The 12,518-nt window shown below is 45.0% G+C and overlaps 2 protein-coding genes across 2 annotated transcripts; both read right to left on the bottom strand.

Annotated features, from left to right (window-relative positions):
- Positions 1 to 9,348: 9,348 nt before the first annotated feature.
- On the bottom strand, positions 9,349 to 9,885 carry LOC124664841. Its single transcript, XM_047202271.1, has one exon. It carries the CDS (start codon positions 9,883 to 9,885, stop codon positions 9,349 to 9,351), a length of 537 nt encoding a protein of 178 aa, XP_047058227.1.
- A 1,511-nt stretch (positions 9,886 to 11,396) lies between these two features.
- On the bottom strand, positions 11,397 to 12,219 carry LOC124667286. The gene has a single exon (XM_047204590.1). It carries the CDS (start codon positions 12,163 to 12,165, stop codon positions 11,500 to 11,502), a length of 666 nt encoding a protein of 221 aa, XP_047060546.1. The 5' UTR covers positions 12,166 to 12,219; the 3' UTR covers positions 11,397 to 11,499.
- Positions 12,220 to 12,518: the final 299 nt, after the last annotated feature.

The raw sequence follows: 12,518 nt of genomic DNA, 5'->3' as shown, positions 1-12,518 counted from the left end.
TTTTTGTCACCGGTGGCATGCTACTTTTAGGTGGCGAGAGAAGAATCGGCTTGTTTGCCACTGCCAGGTAGGCCCGAGAGTTAAAGAGGGGGGTGCGTGGACGAGATGGCTGTCTGCGGCGACGCGTTGCCAACCCAAATTTGGACTGTGAATGGATTGCCACGGACTAGTTCACTATGTTTGCGTCAACTCACTGAGCTGGGTTTGTATTGCCTTCATGCGTGCACAGGCCAAACGGACATCCACAGTCCATTTGCATTTGCATTGGGCCACCGGAGGTGCCCTACGTCAAATTTTGTAAAATTTGTCCAACTTTATTAAGAGGAGTGTACATTAAATCAATACCAAATCGGTACAACATGAAACTACATTTGAAGATAGATCTAGTGATAGTTAATTAGCATCATAAATATTGTTACTTTTCTTTGTAGGGTTGATAAAATTTTAAAATATTTGACTTAATGTAAGAGCAAGAATTACAAATATTCGGTAACGGAGGAGATAGGTAAGAGGGGTTGGATGCTTTCACCTTTGCATGCATTTCATCATTGGAACATGTTGACCTAGCATTCGGGTAGTTAACCTCGGTACAAGTCTCCTATCTCATGCCCACCATTTTTTCTCTCCCATCCCACCCACCTGCAGCTCCTCCTCCTCAAGGCCCATCTAGCACCTCCTCGGACAGATCCTTCTACATGTAGGGACATTCCCTTCTTCTACTCCTCCATTGGTCGCCATGGCATGTGACGCCATGGATGAGCCGCTCCTCCAATAAATCCTTCTACCCATAGAGCTCCTTACTACTTCCTTTCCTTCTCCATGAGTGGTCACGGGTTGGGACACCATCGATGAACTTGAGTTTGAGTTCATGATCCAAAACACGTGGATTCCCATAGTGGAGCTTGTGGGCCTTGGGAAGGCATCGGGATTGCAAGGAATAGGTCCCGATTCGCCTGACCTAGTGACGGAGAGGCTCCGGTGAGCTAGATTCGTTGTCGCGTGCACCGGCGAAATCGATGCTCCAACACATGGTATGTTTTCATGAATTTTTCCGATGTTGCATTTGTGTTTTTAAAATGTTGCAAACTCATGCGCAATTTCTACATATACATGAGCGAAATGCTACAACGATTATAGGTTTACTTTCAAATGTTGCTTCAATGCTGCAAATATTTTTGCGAGAAGTTGCAAATGTTATCCCCTCCCTTGCTGCATATGAGTGTTGATTTTTACTCTGGGATTTGCTGTGACGGGTGGGAATTTTGGGCGACTAGCGGAGATTCATTGCATGCACATTTGTTTTACTTCATAGGTGTTTTCAAAAGTCTACCATAACATGTGTATAGCTTTGACCCACTGAACAAAATGACGCAACGATGCTACAATGTCAAAAACATTTTTCTACACAAAGGGGTGGTATGCTACAATGATCAGATTGACGAGATTTGCTGTTTTAGTTACATATGACGGTAGGGAGGCGCCAGGCGGAGATGGAATCACACGATCCCTGGGGGATGCTCAGCACTATGCTTACTCATTTCCGTGAAGGGACGAACCATAAGAAAGGTTACTAAAGATCAGACAAATAGCTCCTGAGCTCCGAGCTCCAGGAAGATCGTTTTTTGAAATATTAGAAAATGGCATTTGAAACATTCAAAAAATCTAAAAAATCCTAGATGTAGATAGTGATGAAATCTACTGCTGGGTAACAGATCAATCCAAAAATCTTTGTATTTTAGGCCTAGAAAAACGGACATATTGTCAAAACTTGAAAATTTGCCAGCTTGTCATGTTTGTATAGCCTAGAACAATGAATTTGAATTGAGACTTTGTACGCTGGTGGACATCAGTATAATCTACACCTATGATTTTTGCTCTAAATTTTTTGAAATTTAAATTTTTTGATTTGGAACTTTTTGTTCTAAACCATGGAGCTCAGGCTCCATTTCTGGTTTAGGATCGCTTCCGGCTGAAGTTCGCACGGACGGTTGCACTATGGATGTAGCTATGGTCGCAAGAAAAATGTTGGAACTGGATAAGAAGTATAGAAGAACCAAACGGGCTACACTCCGACACCGAGACCAAGAAAGAAAATAAGATATACTCGAGGAAAAGCCTCTTGTTCTTTGAAGTATCCGTAGAAGGCCCAAGGGCGGTACTATACAAAAGGGTAAGTCGTTAGTCATGGATGATAAGCTAGATAGAATTCCACCAGAGTTTAAGAGTTTGCATAACATTTACATGGGATCTTCAAATGATTGGAAAAATTTCACGCCATTGTTTGCGAGGTAGGCGAGAAAGATGTATCATTTCTTCATGGAGCATACTGCATTAAAATGCTTAACATCAATCCCTCGAAGACTTGTTCAAACTCCAAAACTTCTAAGAACTTGAAACCATGCTCGCGAGGTACTGGTCGCTCTATCCTGCTCAAGATTGTATGCTAGCACTTGTGTCATCTAAAACCTTGAATTTATCTGTTGATCATAAATCCTAACCATCGCCGAGAGCAACACCCAAAAGAGACTATGACATGGTTTATCACAGACTCATGTCTCCATCATAGGGAAAAGTGACTACATATTCATGTCCTACAATCCCCCCCACCACCCCCCCCCCCCCAAATAATCCTTTTACTTTGTATTGTGTCACTTTTCCTCTTTAACTTGTTTTTTTTTTGGCGGAAAACACTTTACTTTGATTTGTGTGTTCACTTTCATTTGTTTTTGACGCATAAACCACTAGATACTCATTGGGTTAGTTCCTGCTTTGAACAAACATAATTTGGATGAATCCAGTAGGCTATGCAGGATGTCCTCAGTAACGGTTTTAACATCTTCAAAACATCTAATTGCAAGATGGGTAGTCTAATCTATCAATTTGATTTCCTTTCCTTTGCAGTCAATAGTCATCGTTACATGTGATACAATGTCTACCTTAGTATGATGTGTGCACGAAGGATGAAACACGAGTTGAATCCTATAATATAATGACTTTAGAAAGTCCCCTCATGATGTGTACCATAATATTTTGACACGAGGAAAAAAATATTTCCATCTCCAACTTCCATTCGCAGCCATCATTAACATTGAAATTCTTCAGCCCATCAGTCAGTTCTCTCACAGAGAATAGATGAAGCCCTCCTCCAAGAAGTGCATGTGACGTTCTCATTCAACAACGACAACAATAGCTAAAATTTATTTTCTACAAACATGGTAAATTTGTATCTTTGTTATTGACGTGCTACACTTGTATGTTAGATGGATCCAGCCAACTTCTGTTGTTGTTTTACACACTTATGCTTAGTATGAAATGTGCTTAATTTGACTTATATATTGATGTTCTCTATGAATTGTGATTATCTATATTTCGATTAAGTGTCTAGGTCTAATGCGGTCTCCATTAGGCTTGAATCTTGTCCAGAAAAAAGGGATCCACTAATGGTCCTACCAAAGTTGACCTTCAAGTGAGCTACTTTGCACACGCCATCTATATGGGTCTCCACCAGCTCTCGACCCACAAGGACATGTTAAGGGATGGCACCTCTACTAACGGATCGTCCAAGCGACTAGTTAGTGGACAGTCATCCGCTGACATTTACGATTGGTCGGTCATCATTACAAGTCCATCAAGGCGGATTGGCAACCTGCCTTGGTAGGATAGCCACGTATTGGCCAAAAGCACGTCAATGATTTGTTATTACAATTGACAAGTGGGGCCTACCAGTTGAGGTTAGACTTCCACTAGCACATGCCACCAAAGAGCGTTTAGGGGTGCTTATTTCATTCAACTCAATTGCTCAATACATCATAAATTACAAACTCTTGCCAAACAGAGTTTTGCAATATATACATATAGCAAGAGAAGAGGGACTAGCATGAGCTAAACATCCATAGTTGTGTTCGATTGACCGAGGAATTTCCTAAGAACTCGCTGAGCATAATTGTGGGCAAAACCTTTCAGATCTCTCTTGATGTCGGACACTTGGGCTTGTATCCTGGAAGTGGAGTTGAGAAGGATCACAAGGACATGTGTGGTACGGTGTCCCAATACATGTGATCGTTATCAAGCCTCCTGCTCGAGACGATCTTTGCAATAAGTTTTTTTTGAAGGATCTTTGCAATAAGTTGGTTGTCTATTAGAAATGTTGTCTTGTAAATGCGTAGCAACTCTAAATATTTCATAACAAGCAACGCATTTTTGGCTTCATCTTGCAAAACTCATGACATAAGGGGAGTAGAGGCTTTCAGTTTTAAGTGAGAATGAAAGTTAAAACATTGATAAGGGAAACATGTGGTGATTCATATTCAACAGATTCAATAAGATGTGAGTTAAAGAGATTTTGTTTTAAGTGAGGATTTTTAGTTTTGATGAAAGACTAGGAGGGCGCTGAACTCACCAGTAGGGAGAGTTAAACTCTTGGCATGGATGTTTGCATTTTCCTGGTTTTATTTCAGAATTTAACCGGCGCTATTTTTTCAATGGTAGGTGACGTGCCCGTCAATAACGAGGTGTCTGTGGTGACTTCATCAACCTCAAGATTTGTCGGCTCCGTCCCTCGGAGGTGCTCATAAGGGTATGTATGGTGTACGTGCGTGCGTTTATAGAGGTGAGTGTAACGCATGATTGTGAGTGTCTGGCTTGTATGTGTTCTAAAAAAAACATGTGAGATGATGACTGAGGTTAAGGATATGGAGAGGACGACGAGGAATTGAGCAAATGGAGAGAGAAAAAAATGCTAGACATGATAGCCCATGACACCCTCCGAACTTTGCATATTATTGTTGTCCTGTCACATCCCTAATATATCAGCCCTCTACTAGAACACATAAATGGTAAACTAAGGTAACATCGGGCGCCCCTAGATAGCGGTCGGCCGCTGGATCGATTTCGGGCGGTCACTTTCCGACAAAGTCAGCCTTTCCGAAAATAGCATATCCGCTCGTTTAAGTGTTTCTGTTTACGGCCATACGCCAGGAAAGCGGGACGACCACTGGCAAAACTAAATCGCTGATGGTGGGATTCGATCCCACGCCCTCAAGGCCGCACGCGCTGGACACAACCACCTGTGCTACCGCTGGTTCGTGTCATTACAGGGAGAGCAACCCTTTTCTTACTATCAGAACAAGCACGGTATAAGTAAAAATTAAATCATTAGAAAAACCAGCAAATGAACGAGAGAAGTTAGTAAACGTGAATAATTCCCGACCCTAAAATTTAATTTTATTCAAATATTTTGACTATATTTTTAGCTCATAAATTATCAAACCATCTACCAGTTGTTTATCAATGGAAAATGGAAAAAATTACCGGCCTCAAAAATTAAATTTATTTAAAATATGTTGACGACTATTTTAGTACATAAGGTTATTTACCAGCCCCTCTGTTCGCTATTTAGCAATGGTAAATGTGATAAGTTATCAACCCAAAAATTTAATTTTATTTAGAGTATGTTAGAAACATTTTAGCTCATAATTTATCAACCTCTCCGTCCGTTATTTATCAATGGTAAATGTGAAAAGTTATCGGCCTGAAAAACTAATTTAATTTGGAATATTATGGGAACATTTTTAGCTCACAAATTATCAACCACTCTGCCCATTATTTATCAACGGTAAATATAAAAAGTTATGGACCCGAAAAACTAATTTTATTTAAAATACTTTGAGAAAAATTTAGTTCTCAAATTTATCAGTCCCTCAGCCCGTTATTTATCAACAATAAATGTGAAAAGTTATCGATCCGAAAAGCTAATGTCATTTAGAATATTTTGGGAAAAATTTTAGCTTAAAATTTATCAACCCCTCTACCCATTATTTAATCAATGGTAAATGTGAAAAGTTATCGACCCAAAAAGCTAATGTCATTTACAATATTTTTGGAAACATTATTAGCTCACAATTTATCAACCCCTTTATTCGTTATTTATCAGTGGTAATGGGAAGAGTTATCTACCTGAAAACCTAATTTTATATAGAATATTTTGGGGACATTTTTAGCTCACAATTTATCAAACACATGGTCAGTTATTTATCATCCGTAAATATGAAAACTTATCGACCTGAAAAGCTAATTATATTTATAATAGTTTTAGGACATTTTTATCTCTCAAATTTTTCAACCCGTTTGACCGTTATTTATCAACGGTTAATGTGAAAATTTATCAACCCGAAAAATAGTAGTATATTTGAGTGAAAAGTAGTAGTTTATTTAAGTTGCAAGTGGTAGTTTATTTGAGTTGCAAGTGGTTCCCCACCCGTATTCCCCCATAAAACCCACTAGCCCGAAAAAGGGAATTAAAAATAATATAATCTAGTAATTTTGATACAAATAACACAAACAAGTAAAATGTAGAATTATTAAAAAAGGGTTGTAGAAAGGGAATTGACAAAAAAAAATTAACTACAGCCAGGCCTGCACCCACGACCACACAACCAGGCCACGCGCCCAGGCCATCGTCGCTCGGTCTCCCTCGGTCCCTCCACGATATCTCTCTCCTTGAATCCCCTCCCTGTCCCCCAGTCAATCCAGAGCAGGGCGTCGCCGGCAGGCGCCGCCGCCTCCTTCCCCCGTGTCGGCGAGCGCCGCACGCTGCCGGTTCTCCCCGCGCAGGCCAGTGTCGGACGCCTCCGCCCCATCCCATCTATCCCCCGGCCGACGCTTCCCCGTCCCATCCAGAGCAACGCGGCGCCGCAGCCGCCTCCTTCCCCCGTGCCGGCGAGTGTCGCCCGCGGCCGCGCCTCCCCGTGTAGGCCAACGTCGAGCGCTGCCGTGTCCTCAAGTTCTAGCAAGAATCCTCCGCCGACGCCTCCGGCTGTCCTAGTGCGATTCCGGCGACCGCCGTCCCCTCCCCGTTCCGCTTGATTTCTCCGGCGTGTCGGCCAGGTCGAGCTGCGCCGGCAAAAACGGATGGAGCCGTGGAGACACTGACCACCGCTCCATCTCCACAGGATCCAACCATGTTCCAGAAAAAAGGATGAGGAGCGCGTTCGGAGAGGAGGAAAAGTCAAACACGCAAAGGGAATTGTAGTCGCGCTAGGGCGCGAGCGCTATCGCGCCAAAAAAAAAGTGACCGCTGGAGCGGTTGAGTGCCAGGAAGGGGATTCGGGTAACATCAGGTTTAATTTTTTTTGGATGGAATAATATTCCACTAGAATTCACTAGATTGCGACAGATGAAATAGGGGTAAAAAAATGAAATTCACGCCAAATAAAAAACGAATCAATGTCTAGTTCGACGCATATTATTAGGTCAGACCCTTTGCTCCGGGGACACCTGGTGGAGAACCCTGTCCGTCCGGCATTCGGTGTCCGCACGTAGAAAAAACTAGTTGATACCCCGCGCGTTGCGGCGGACATAATAGATGATTGTTGTGTATGGAAAAAATCTTAAACAATATATCAAAATGCGGAGAAAAATTTGTGAGGAATGAAAGTGTAGAATACTGAATATGTCCTAGTAGCAAGTGTAACATAGTGTTTTTTTTTAGATGGAACGACCCGGTATTCTTTCCATTATGTCAAACTTCCAAGCATAATCCGTGTCAACAATTACATAATTTTTTTTGTGGGATCTGGCTTAGCCAAGCTAATGTTGAATGCTATCTCCGCTCAAAGATCAGCACTACATGTCCTCGGGCAACAATTACGGAGAAGGAACAAAAAGGAAGCTTGTGGTTGTGTGGTTCAAAACCTAGTTGTCAATCTCGAATATGACTTTTCAGCATCCCGATCGGGTTGCCCTGTCAAGTGTGTGTGGAAAAGAACGGGGGCCTCAACTGTAAGTGCTTCAGCTTTTGGTTTAGTTTTCTATAGCTCCCAAGCTAGCCGTTTCTGTTCCTGATCATGTAGGTTGATCTTCAGAAAACTAATAGGAAGTGGAGAACACCTATGATCTTGCACGCTGGCTTCTACCATTTTCTTCTTTCTCAGACTTTCAACATAATCTTGGCTGTCTATTTCCACAGATTTTTCTAGTGCTTCAATACTCATAATCTGATCCCTGGTATTTGGTTTGATCGACCATGTGACTCTTGTGCAGAAGGTTGAATCTGCAATCTGGACACAAATTTTTTGGAGAATAAAAGGCATCATCATGTAATCCAACTACTGTATAGCATGGGTGGTAAATTACCGACAAAATAAGTAATGACACAGGCTCCGTCATTAAATTATAGCAATCTGGCAGTGTACGATTTGTTGGAATAATACATAAAACAGAAACTCCCGCAAAATAAACTCAAACAATACTAACAGAGCTGGACAGAATACATGGTACATGATAAACTAAAAGAGATGCAGTCCTTCTTATGCGCTGACGATGAGCGTTAAACTGCCAATAAGCACTTATAACCTGGAAAGCTCTGGAAACAAAGTGCAATTCAATTGATAGATATGCCCACGCCTAGAGTCCTGTAAACGTAGAGTAGATAATGAAATCAAAAGAAGAAGGGGTAAAGACTGTCAAGATTGAAGATCTGAGACGGATGTAGGAAATTTCATCACACAACGACATTGGGAGGCAGGCAACAACAATTCTGAGCAGTCTGTACAAAGAGAAGAGCTCACCGAGGGGGCTAAAATACGTAGAGAGCTGCAACAGACAGCCGAGGAAGCTATTAAAATCATTAGAGATCTCTATGACGGAATGCTCCAAGGGAAATTCAGAAAAACATCAGATATAGAGCTTCACGAAATACATATAGCACATAACAAAATCAACGGCAAGATAGATAGCACATGTGAGATGAAGAAGTTAGGAACTGTCCTGCTGGTTTGCAGATCGAGCGTGCTCTTGTCCAAAAACACCAGCACAGCGTGCAGATTTCTCGACAGGGGCATTTGAGGAGCTTAAATAGGAGGCAACCTTGAGGATTAAATACACAATCTTAACAGTCAGCGGATGGAAACCATCAAAAACGATAGAACTGAACAGACCCTGGCCTCGTGGAAGATATCGGGACATGGAGCGTTACCATCCAATAGCCGAAGGAGTGAATACAACAGATAAATGGAAAATCGGGAGGCATCCAGCAGTTTTTGGTGGGAGGCTTCCGTCAGTTTCTGGTGGGAGATCAGCCGGAACGGCCGGCGATTGATGCGACGATAGCGAGCATGTCTTGCCGACCGACCGAAAACACATTGTTTCTCGTCCTGTTGTAGTTGGAGAAGAAGAACCGGAGGTGGGCTAGCTAGAGAGAAGACATAGCCCGTAGATTTTAGTCTGGGTTGGGCCGGTCGAGCGGAATAGACGGTTCGGCTCTGGCTGGCCAGAGGGAGAACGTGGGGAGGAATGAGAGACTTGGATAGATATAATCAAGACCGCACTTGTGAAATCCAACGTACAGGGTTAAATGGGGTGACGTGGCTGCATCTGCTTTGAGCTTGCAAACATTAATTGCATCTTAGTGGGGATGAATTTTATAGATATTATAGATAAGTAGAACTCGACGCCTACGCCCACGCCTGTGATCACCCAGACGGCGATTTGTAGCCCCAGGTCCGACATGGCGTCGGCGATACGGTTAGCGATCACGTTCGCAAGCGCCACCGAGATCGTCCACACGGCGAGCCTGACCCGCCACCGCTCGGGCGCCGCCGCCGTGTCGTCGCGCCGCAGGTGGCTCAGCTTCACGAGGCAGCAGTAGAGCAGCGCGGTGAAGTAGTAGACGGCAATCACGAAACCCAAGTCCCGAAAGCTGTGGCGCGCCAGGTACACGCCCAAGGCGAAGCTGCAGATGAGGACGAGTGGCAAGATCACCAGGAACGCCCAGTGGCCCCATCTGCGACGCGCCGGGCCCTGGCCCAGCTGCTCCACATGCGGCGCCGGCCGTGGCGGCGGGTCATGCGCCACCGGGAACGACGTCGTCGCCGCCGCGGGTTCCATGCGCACCGGTGTTGCTCAATGTGGCGGTGAGCTCGAGCTGCAGCTGCTGCTGCCACAAAATGTGGATCGGCACGAGCAGCGGTTTTCTCCTCGTAAAGAGTAGTCGCATCCGCTAGGAAAGAGCAGAGGTCCTGAAGAGGCGAATGGGCAAGCGCGTCCGCGTCCCCAGATCGATGCAGTAACTGAATCTGTCAAAAGTGGTCCTGCACACATTCTAAATATAATCGGCTTCGTCTGAACAACATTGTTACACTTCAGGGATCGGAAAGATGTACTACTCGCACGTGGTAGACATGGTAGGTCGCATTCGCATCCCTTGACTCGCACGTGGGAAGTAAAGAATGGATCGTTTGGTTCTCAGAAGGCTTGTGTTGTGGCCCAACCAGTTCTTAAAGCACCTCCCTCTGAACCTGCCCATGGAGAAATGCCCGAATTAACGATTTTCACCGGGTCTATCATGTTCTCAGCACTAGCGATGCAACCATTGCACCTCAAGGAATGTGACTTGTTTAGGCTCACTCTACCTTAAACTTTTTCACCCATTCACTTCAAATCAACACAACCATGGTTCATATCAATTAGATGGGCGTCGATCATATGAATCCATTTCGACAATCGGTTTTGAGTTTCTGCAGCCGTAAATTGTAATTTTTTTTGTTCATGCTTAGAGATTTTTTGAATGAATTTCATCAAATTTGTCGCACACGGTCAACCTTTTAAAATTTCCTTTGAGGGGTAGGTTCACCTCACCATTACGCACAACTCTCCTGTTGTAAGTTTTTTGTTTCGATAAATAAAGACAGATAGATAAACAACTCACTAGTATACTGTAACTTGTATGTACATAGTAGTTCATTTGGATGTAATGTAACATGTTGCTCAGTGTCTCACTTGTCTTCTTAATCGTCTTGTTCATTGGTTCATGGTGGTAACCACCCTTGGTAGCGGCATGGTGGTATTTCCGTGCGCCGTCGTGTTATGCTTTGTGCCCGACATGGTCATGGTAGGTGAGATGTAAGAGAGTGTAATCCATTGTGGTACCTCTGTCGTCAACGGCGTCGTCATGGTGGTATTTTCGGGCATCGTCGTGGTAGACTTTCTTCCCAACTTCGTGAACGATGACATCATCATGGTAGGCGAGAGGTAGTAATCCATGGTGGTAGCTACCATCATCGTCGTCGGCTTCATGGTAGTATTTCCACGCATCATCATGGTAGCCCTTGTGTCTGGCTTCATAGACGGTGGCGTGGTGATGATTGTGGTATGTGAGAGGCGGTAATCCATGGCATGATGATCTTTTCGCATGCACGCGTGGTGTTAGGCTTCGTGGACAGCCTTTTGTCATACGTGTGTGGATCACATAACCACCCGGCTCTTTATCTTCGAATTTGTGGATTGAATTTTCTATACATTTTCCTTATATAGGAAAAACGAAAAGCAACACACGGGTGGTCTAAACGAGGATAATGTTTACTCGATAGTAACGGCCTGTTCATCCACACGGCCGGTGGTCCAGCAGAGAGACCCATAATTCAAAAACTCTGCTCCGGTGACGTCTGGTGGGGCAGGACGCCAGTCCGATGCCCACGCCGGTGATCACCAACACTGCGATCTTCAGCGCCACCCGACGATCACCAAGGCGACGCGGGCGGCGATGATGACGGCGAGCGCCACCGAGACCACCCACACGCCGATCGTGACCCGCCGCCGCTCGGGCGCCACCGCCGGGTCGTCGCGCCGCAGGAGGTTCTGCTTCACGAGGCAGCAGCAGAGCACCACGACGAGGTCGTAGGTGACGACCACGAAGGCGAGCTTCCGCGGGCTGCGCCGCACCTGGTACGCGTCCCACGCGAACTCGCCGGTGAGGACGAGCGACACGACCGCCAGGAACGCCCAGCGCCCCCACCCGCACTGCTGCTCCGGGGCCTCGCCCAGCTGCGCCGTCTGTGGCACCGGCCGCGGCGGCGGGTCTCGCGCCACCGGGAAGGACGTTGCCGCTTCGATATCCATGTGCGCCGCCGCAGACGGCGGGTCTCGCGCCGCCGGGGAGGACTTCGCCGCTTCGATATCCATCTGCGCTGGTGGTGGGCAAGGTCGTCGTGAGCTCGAGCTTCTGCTGCTGCTGCCGATGTATAGGTGAGTGGACGGAGCTGCTGCACGTGCGGACGCGCTGTGTTGAGCTCTACGTGACCACATGAGCAGCGCCTGCCTTTTATACTCGGACAGAGTAGCCGCTTTTGTGGAAGAAGCAGAAAAGACCCACCTTCTAGGAAGAAGCATAGAAAAAGGAGGCAAACATTCAAGCGCGTCTGGCTTCTCCGGTTTCTCCCCGGGTCCCAGGGGTAGTCAACAGCTACACTTGCTTAAATTCTGAACGAGTGGTAGTTAACCTAAATCATTCTCTTTTAGTCTTTTGTGTGGTCACCTGGGGATGGAGAAGACCCTCCACCTATATTTTATTCAAATTTTATTTTGCCTATAAAGCCGATTTTTGGAGGAACTAAAAGGAAGATAAAACAAAAGCACCAACACACGGAAGGGGGCGGAACAAGTGGACTTGAGAAGCACTATCCAAATTGCTTGCATGCCGACCATCACCAAGACGACAACAACTCACTTGTTTATTTTTGCGA

The sequence above is a fragment of the Lolium rigidum genome, chromosome 6 (assembly GCF_022539505.1).
Source record: "Lolium rigidum isolate FL_2022 chromosome 6, APGP_CSIRO_Lrig_0.1, whole genome shotgun sequence".
In the NCBI taxonomy this organism is placed as follows: domain Eukaryota; kingdom Viridiplantae; phylum Streptophyta; class Magnoliopsida; order Poales; family Poaceae; genus Lolium; species Lolium rigidum.
The sequence above is the reverse complement of the archived record's forward strand: the minus strand, read 5'-3'. Positions and strand labels throughout refer to the sequence as shown.